Genomic DNA, 9,008 nt, shown 5'->3' with positions numbered 1-9,008 from the left:
TAGTTTATATAGCAATGACTTTGGATTATCTGTTAATTGCGTGATATTACGTGTTAATTTACCAAGAAACTATTGTTGTTGTAGACATGACATTGGTGCAAATGTCAAATGTGTATATAATGCACATTTATATACACCTTTTAGTTAATTGCCAGCTTGAGAGTTACTAAAGCATATATATATATGATTTAATTTTCATTTTTTTTGGTAATTTGAAGATTCAGAAATTTTTACAGAGAGGAAAATGTGGCAATCAGTGGCATCTATACTCATGCAGGGCCAGGGGGTTAGTTGCAGTACCTGCTTTACTCTGTCACTTCTCTAGGTTTCGTGCAACAGTCATTTGACGCCATTGTTGACACAATCGAGCAGAGCATTGTTCAGGCTCACAATAATCTCAAGCTTGGTTCAGTTTTCATCAACAAAGGTTAACACCTTCCTCAGTGTAGTGGGAATATACACTACATTATCAACTTACTATGGCCGTCAATTTTTGACATGATCTGTAAATTTGATACGAATCCAATACAAAATTAGTGAATTAAACAATTTTGATAGAACCATTATCTATATATATCATCTAAACCAGTTTTCCAGAAAACCTTCATAATACAATTTACAATCCTTACTGTTGAAAGCCAATGTCATTCTCTTTGCTATACTCATAAACCTTTGAGTAGAAAGTAAGAACATATACTCTCATGCCAGGTGAGGGCTTACAATCTTCTTTGAAAGAAATGCAGGAAAATATTATAAGCATGTAACACGACTTATAGAAATCCAGTTATTTAGTTACAAATCTTCTTTCAAACAAATTTGAAAAGCATTCTCTAAACATACTAACAAAATATGATGACAATTTTGCATTATCAATGGCAACATTAAGTGAATCCTCAATGTTTAGGTTGAATGGCTCATTGTCACAATATTTGTCAACATATATTGATATCATTGTCATTCCCTTTCCATAACTGTTCAAAACGTAACTGTTCAGAACATAACTGAACATGAAAGACACACTGTCACACACTATTTGCTAAACACATAAGATTGGGCAAACTGATTGGACCTACTACGTACATGGCCTCAAATTGGAAAAATCGTGGCATAAATATTTGCTAGAAAATTAAAATTTTGAAACCCACCCGGCCACACATTGACAGACACGAAGAAACAGAGCAGAGACATACAATGTACACTCACCCAGATCCATGAAAGAAACAACAGAAATGCACTAAAAGCACTTGTAATTTCCAGGAAACTTGACAATTAATTAATTATAATTTCGATCCCAACAAAACAATGAACACAAATTCACTCAACAACAAAAAGGTTTATCATCCGACTGCGGAATCTAACTTTCTTTCCACGACATTTCCTTCTACTTTCGTGGACATGAGAGAGAGAGAGGGAACATTTGACTCTCGGCCAATCATTTGACTTTCCTTCTACTTTCCGCCAATTATTTGCATTAAACTTGAGACTGAAGATCATCCCAATCACATAAAATTAGTAAAAAGCACTTCTTAATTTCCATGAAACTTCGCATCCGCCAAATTACCTTAAATAATTGGTGGTGCATCACCTTAACGCGTTTCCACCACGGGAAAGAAGTACCTTTGAAAGTTCAAAGAAAACGACATTTAATTTAAGTCCTTCTTTAATTTGTGGGATTAAAAAAGACAGAGAAAAAGAAAACGACCTTTACTTTGATTTGTGGACTAATACCACTTGAAGCAAAAGCAGCTCCCACCAAAGAAAAGAAGCCACAATGGCGACCGGCAATGTGAACGCGACTAACTTTTATTGCGAGTTTCCTCGTGTTGACAGTTTTTTTTTCCACGCCTTGCATATAACAATCAATACCCAAAACCTATTCTCAAACTCTGCAAATTAATTAGCATTGCATTATTAAACAGTCTTGTAAGTCTCCGATCCATGGCGTCCACCACCACTCAGAGACCCTCTTCCTCTTCTTCTTCGACACCTTCACGGAGATACGATGTTTTCCTCAGTTTCTACGGTGAAGACACCCGCAAGAGTTTTACCGACCATCTACATGCCGCTTTGAAACAGAGAGGCATTCTCGTATTTAGAGACGATGAAAAGCTCGAGCGAGGAAAATATGTTTCTAAAGAGCTCTTAAAAGCAATACAAGATTCCAAGTATGGAATTGCCATTATCTCTCCAAATTATGCATCATCTAGATGGTGCCTCATTGAACTTGCCAAGATGGTCAAATGCATGAGAAACACTGGGAGAGTTTTGCCCATTTTCTACCATGTGGATCCATCCGACGTAGGAAACCAGAGGGGAGCTTTTGCCGAAGCTTTTGGTAGGCATGAAAAAGATCCCAAGGTTGACATTCAGATGATGTCAAAGTGGAGAGCTGCTTTGAGAGAAGTGAGCAAGATCTCCGGATGGCATGTACATGATAGGTACGTAACATTAAAGTCTTTTCTAATTCTTTCAATGTGAAGATTGACAATTAGTTGAAAATTTCTGCAAAATAATCAAATTTTGTTCTAAATTAGTATCAACATCGATCATAATTTGCTACAGCACTAAAAGTTGACCGACTCTCCCATGGATTAACTTGACAAATTTTATTTACTTTCATACTCAAACATATTGAGAGAACTTTCAGTGTGTTTGGACTTTAGAAAAATTTTAATTTCTGACTAGTTGACATTGAATAATCTTTGTAGCCTCTATATATCATTGTCTCACAAATTCACATTTCGTGCAGAATTGCTTCAATTAAAAAAAGCAACATTATGTAGTAAATAATCTTTAACTTATAATTGTCAAGATAAAAGATAAAAAATGACTACGAAAAAGGGAATGCAAGAAGCATACAAATAATTAAAGAAACTAGTAAAATTAGGCACACTCTCAAACCATTGAAGTTTTATAGTTAGGTGACAAAAAGATGGTTTTTTATTAGAGCCCATGATGATCCAAGCCAATAAAACTTTAATTATGGTGCTACATCATAAATTAAGAATTTCCATTTCTTTGCTGAATGAAGATAAACATTATGTAATATTATAAAGAATTTTTTCTCTCTATGACTATAGCTGATCTATCTTTCTTACAGGCACGAATCAATCGTTGTAGAAGAAATTAGTAGAAGGGTACTTAGTGGATTGAGTCGTAACTTCTCAATCGTTTCCAAGGATTTTGTAGGCATAGAATCCCGTGTGGAGGAAATTATGAACCTGCTTAGTATAGGATTGGATGATGTTCGCTTTTTAGGGATTTATGGGATGGGTGGAATTGGGAAGACAACTTTGTCAAAAGCCATTTATGAAAGAGTTTCTCATCAATTTGATGCTAGTTGCTTCATCACTGATATTAGAGAAGAAACTAGAACTCATGGTCTAGTTTACTTACAAAAACAACTTATTGTTGAGATCTTGATGGAAAGAGAAATAAATATATGGAATGAGTATGGGGCAAGTAGAGTGATAGTAAACAGACTACGTAATAAAAAGGTTTTTATTATTCTTGATGATGTGGATGAAGTAAAACAACTAGAAGCACTAGCGGGGAGCCATGATTGGTTTGGTCAAGGGAGTAGAATCATTATAACAAGTAGAGATCAACATTTGCTTAATAGATTTGTGGATAATACCTACGAGGTTATGAACTTGAATTATCCTGAAGCTTTACAGCTCTTTAGTTGGAAAGCCTTCAAGAAACCTCATCCTGAAGAAAATTATGTTCAATTGTCTATGAATGTTGTGAGTTACGCTCAAGGCCTCCCTTTAGCTCTTGAAGTTTTTGGTTCTTTCTTATTTGGTAGAACAATGGATGAATGGAAAAGTGCGAGGAATCTACTAAAAGAAAATCCTAAAGAAGAAATTTTGAATAAACTTCAAATAAGTTTTGATGGATTGGAGGATTTGGAGAAAAAATTGTTTTTAGATATTGCATGTTTCTTCCATGGAGCAAATATGTATAGCAGCATACACAAACTAGAAAGTTTTGGTTACTATCCGAACATCAATATCAGAGTTCTTGTGGACAAATCTCTTATAACCATCTCGAATGAAAGATTGCAGATGCACAATTTGTTACAAAAAATGGGTCAGCAAATAGTTCATTGTGAGTCTGCTGAGGAGCCTGGCGAACGCAGTAGATTGTGGCATATTGAGGATGTTCTTCACGTATTGAAAAATAATACTGTAAGTGGATTATTCTAGACACAAACATAAAGAAGTATGTTTCGATTGATACTGATTTTTCTATGTATTTGTCAAATACTTTCACCACACTAATTTCAGTTTTCTTGGTTACTAGGGAACTGATACAGTTAAAGGCATTGTCCTAAAATTACCTTTACAGAAACTAGAGCAACTAAATTTTGAAGCCTTCTCAAAGATGAAAAAATTGAAAATGCTTGAGATTAGCGGGGTTGGTCATTTACGCACTAATCTAGAATGGCATGGAGATCCTTCGAATTTCATGCTAAGTAACGAGTTATGCATTATAGAATGGTGGGAATATCCTTTCGAATCCTTGCCGGCCAGTTTCCAGCCGAAGAATCTTGTTATGCTCAAAATGCCTTACAGCTGCATCAAACAATTGTGGGATAAAAGGAAGGTAAGATTTTGGCTTATGCAGATTTAATTTATTCTTATTCTTCTTAGTCCTTTTACTCTTGTTCATTTTATCTAACTATTTATTAGTCTTCTATAGCAGATTTTTGACAAATTAAAACACATTTGCCTGAGTCACTCTCAAAACTTAATCGAGACACTAGACTTGAGCGGATTCCAAAATCTTGAGAAACTAGAGCTTGCATATTGTACAAGTTTGTCTAAAGTTCACCCATCCATTGGATTTCTAAGACGACTTAAAGAGTTGCATCTACAAGGTTGCAAACGTCTTAAGAGACTTCCAGACGAGATTTGCTTGGAATCACTTGAAGTTTTTAATCTTTCTGGCTGTTCAAGACTCAACAAGTTACCACTATCATTTAAGAGGTTGTCGTCTCTTAAAAATCTCAATATATCTAATTGCTCAAGACTAGAGAAAATCCCAAAAAACATGATTAGTGGTATGAAATGTCTAGAGCACCTTTGGGTAGGTGGAAATGCTACAAGGAAACTTCCGATAGGTAGTGGACCAGATCCCATTATAAGTCTTTTGCTCCCTGATTCTTTCTCAGGTTTAAGCTCTTTAAGAGAACTAGATTTGAGTTATCACAATCTATCAAATGGGAATGGGGTGATCGCCAATAATTTTAGTTGCTTATCCTCACTTTGTTCTTTAAATTTGTCTTGGAGCAAATTTACGAGGATAATAGACGGTGCCTGGCAACTTTCAAATCTTGAATGGCTAGATTTGAGTTATTGCAACCTATTGGATGGAGCGATGCCGAGTGACCTTAGTTGCTTACCCTTACTTCGTATTTTAAAGCTAAGTGGGAACAAATTTACGAGAATACAAGATTGTGTGGCTCAACTTTCTCGCCTTTATAGTCTTGAGTTGGATGATTGTAGTTGGCTTCAAGTATTGCCGAAGCTTCCATTGGGATTAATAAGCTTGAGTGTAAGAAATTGTCCATCGCTGGAGTTGTTTTATAAGCAAATGGAGATGTGGAGTTCAAATGAAAAATTAAGGAGCATTGATGGATCTTTTGTGGCCGCTTATATTGATTATGATGGAACACCCAGCTGCAAGATCCTACGCCTGCATCCACGAAGTCCTTTATGGAGTAAAGAAAGTGTGAGTCTCTTTTTTAACACGTACACTAAATTAAGTTATAATATTGTTCGTAATAGCTTAACATCTTACTATTTTTTATTTTTTTATTTTTTTTTATTTTACAGTTCCAAACTTTTTATGACTTGGAAGCATGCGGCCCTGCGCTGGTGGGATCAGGAATCCCAAAGTGGTTCAAAGATAAAAGCAGTAATTGGTTTGGAAGAATTCAATTGCATACAGATTTTAGCTCAGTGAAGTGGTGGACTTGGAAGGGGTATGCTCTTTTTATTGTTTATGAAATTCATGAGCCTCGCAGTACTCATCCAAGAAAGAGAAGAAAACTCAAGGTCGATGAGTGGAAGGAGAATTCGAATTCTACAACAATATTTGATGGCAGTAATAGTAATTTACCCAACTTTGTTTGTCAATTTCAAGTGAATGAAGTTGATGTTACAGAGCCCTTGGCCCTTTGTGCCCCTGGATTCCCTTCTATTGGGTCAAGTGGATTTTGGGTGTATATACCAGCTAACTGGTTCTTAGGGAGAAGAGTGGGAAATAGCTTTGTGTGTGGATGGAACAATCTTAAGGCTTCAATTACAACAGCCTGCTTGAATGTTGAGGTAAAGGAGTTTGGGGCGCGTGTAGTACGTGATCAGAGTGATTATTCAGAGTTCTGCCAAGTTGTGAACACCATTTCTCCACATGGTTTGGATTTTAAAAGTACTCGGAAATCTTCTTTTGATTTGGTCAATGGTTATCTATTTCTCCACGTGGATGGCCCTATTAAATCTATGTTGTAGCATCTGGGTCAATAGGAATGGCGAGTGAGGTAGTAATGGCGGCCAACACATGAGAGGCACCTCTATCGGCAACTCTACACCTTTGACAAAGTTTCGAGTTATTGAAAGTATTTTTTCTTAGATTTAAGACAATGATAATATTCTTACTTTGTTTATTTTATTTATTGTTGTCAAATTTCTCGAACCAGATAATTAAACTTCCGATCCCTGGTTGCATGTTATTTATAAGTTTCTTGGTTTTCTTTTACATAAAGTGAAATTCAGCATTAGGTGTTTGATAAAATGTCTCTATGTGAATAACTAGGATTTAACATCTCAATCTTGTAAGTGAAGAGTGAATAAAGAGGAACAGTGGCAAATCCAAAAAAATATCTTTATCCCTGGAGATATGGCAACTTGTATTGTCACAAAATTTAAATATGAATTTTTAAGTATTAATGATTTCAATCTTCATTGATCTTCGCTTTCTTCCATGTTTCCTTCATGAATGTAGTCTTTCAAGTGAAGGCAATTTGGTAACTCAATCGATCGCACGGAGCCTTCGTTTATACAAGTCGTGGGTTTCTTGGACTTGAGTCAAACTTGAATGCCGGGCTGGTTGGGCTGGATGGGTAACTTCTTTTTTTTTTTTTCTTTTTCTTGGTTAGTGGAAATGCAACTATTCAATCCATCCAGAGCTCATATCTCTCTGCTAGCACAGATTTGATCTAGAGCTCATAAAGAATCTCGTCTCTCTCGCCTCCCTCGCCCTTCTTGAGGTTTGGGTGAATTCTTCTCTCGTCTCCCTCGCCAGGGTCGAATTCTTCTGGGCCTTTGAGCAGAAGTCAGAGCAATTCGTGTTCTGTGTTGGGTAGGCACGCTCGGAGGCGGAACAGAGCTTGGGTTTTGGAGGATCAGAGTTGGAATAATGGACGATGGTGATTGATTTTTGTTTTTGGGTACAAATTGATGACAAATTTTGAATTCCTTTTGGTTTCTTTGATATCTTTGTTAAATGGGAACTATATTTAGAAGTCAAAAGTCCTTTTTGCTGTAAATAGCATTGAATTTAGCAAGATTTTCGATTTTGTTCTAAACACAGGCATTTAAGACTCTGCCTTCATCCTACCAAAGGTCATTTCAGATTGCACATTACACTCCTTGGTTATTCTATTGGTGGATGCCTCAGACATGGTTTTTTTGGGGACGATGGCTAACACTGATTTGGTTCTGGTTGCTCGCATGCCGCATCTCTTCCGAGACCGGGGCCTTTTATCATGACTTCTGCTCGTTGTATACCTTGATCCACTACTGTCTGAATAGCATTTCCTACTGCAGTTTGGGCGGCAAACGGTGTCCCTCTCCTTGTACCCTTGAATCCACAAGTACCAGCAGAGGACTAAGAAATTACCCAACCTTGTACATCTGTAACAGTCACAATGGTATTGTTGAAACTTGCTTGAACATGAATAACTCCCTTTGGTATTCTACGCCCACTTTCTAGAGAGCTCCTCTTGTGCTAAACGAATAATAGATAGCGAATAGATAGGCAAACCTGGCTCATCACTCTAATGGTGTGCCTGTGCCTCCTCTGCAAATATATATCTTTTTTCGCCCCTGAAGAAGAGAGTGAGCCGGATGGGAGACAAAATGGCACATTCCTTCCCCCTTCTTTGCCAAGAGTGACGAATTCAGTATAGGCTGAGCTCAGTCTTCCCCGCAAGAAAAGTAGTGGCCGTGTTGCTTGTGCAAGCGACACTCTATTGTGTTTTCTTTGGCTCATCATAATTAATTAGAATTATAATAAAATTGAAAATGAAATAAAGAAAATGAATATAAGAATAAATAAATATTAATTATAAATTGATATTATTAAAATTATTAATATTAAAAAAATAATAATAAACTAAATCGGTAGAATAGAAATAATACGAAGTATAGGACCTTTTAGGGAGTGATTAGTCGCCAGATCAGAAAGGGGAATGAAACTTCATTTCTTCCGCTTTCATTCATTTGTTAAGATTAGATAGATATATTTCTATCTTACACAAATCCAGGAAAAAAAAATTAAAAATTAAAAAAATCCTGAAAATATGGGAAGAAGGATTGGGCAGGCACTACTAACCAAGCCAAGCCTACTTCTCGCCGATAAGCACTAGTAGCTGGCTTCCAAGCCATGCCTTATATAATAGTTGTGGCCATGGCCCGAAGGAGTCTTAAGCACTTGTACAATGCTCGAGTCAAGGCTCCATCCTACTAGATGCCCAAAGCCTTGACTTTCTATTATATTTAGTAAAGCGTGCCATATATCTTGAGGAAAGGGAAAGGGGGGTCTCTTTCCTCGGCCAATGGTAGAGGTCGATCCCCTATCACTTTCGGTTACCACCTTTGGTGCCTCCTTTTGGTCCTTCTCTTTAGCTTTTTCTCGGCCTAATAATATAGTTTCAACAACTCATTAATTTGAATTTGGATTAAAGATCTTATATTTGTTGTTCTATAAAAAATAGTATATAT

The 9,008-nt window shown here is 36.5% G+C and overlaps 1 protein-coding gene across 1 annotated transcript; it reads left to right on the top strand.

Annotated features, from left to right (window-relative positions):
• Positions 1-1,938: 1,938 nt before the first annotated feature.
• LOC132162778 (TMV resistance protein N-like) lies at positions 1,939-6,515 on the top strand. Its single transcript, XM_059573007.1, has 6 exons — positions 1,939-2,438; positions 3,101-3,828; positions 3,931-4,190; positions 4,306-4,608; positions 4,708-5,736; positions 5,841-6,515. The coding sequence occupies exons 1-6, from the start codon at positions 1,939-1,941 to the stop codon at positions 6,513-6,515; spliced, it is 3,495 nt and encodes a 1,164-aa protein (XP_059428990.1).
• Positions 6,516-9,008: the final 2,493 nt, after the last annotated feature.

This window comes from Corylus avellana, chromosome ca10, assembly GCF_901000735.1.
Source record: "Corylus avellana chromosome ca10, CavTom2PMs-1.0".
In the NCBI taxonomy this organism is placed as follows: domain Eukaryota; kingdom Viridiplantae; phylum Streptophyta; class Magnoliopsida; order Fagales; family Betulaceae; genus Corylus; species Corylus avellana.
This window is presented reverse-complemented; position numbering and strand designations above follow the sequence as displayed.

What these genes read in the sequence shown, in the direction of transcription:
- LOC132162778 (XM_059573007.1), top strand. Translation starts at nt 1,939, where the DNA reads ATGGCGTCCACCACCACTCAGAGACCCTCTTCCTCTTCTTCTTCGACA. An exon ending in ACGTATTGAAAAATAATACT is followed by an intron (nt 4,191 to 4,305) that starts GTAAGTGGATTA and finishes CTTGGTTACTAG; the next exon opens with GGAACTGATACAGTTAAAGG. An exon ending in CTTTATGGAGTAAAGAAAGT is followed by an intron (nt 5,737 to 5,840) that starts GTGAGTCTCTTT and finishes TTTATTTTACAG; the next exon opens with TTCCAAACTTTTTATGACTT.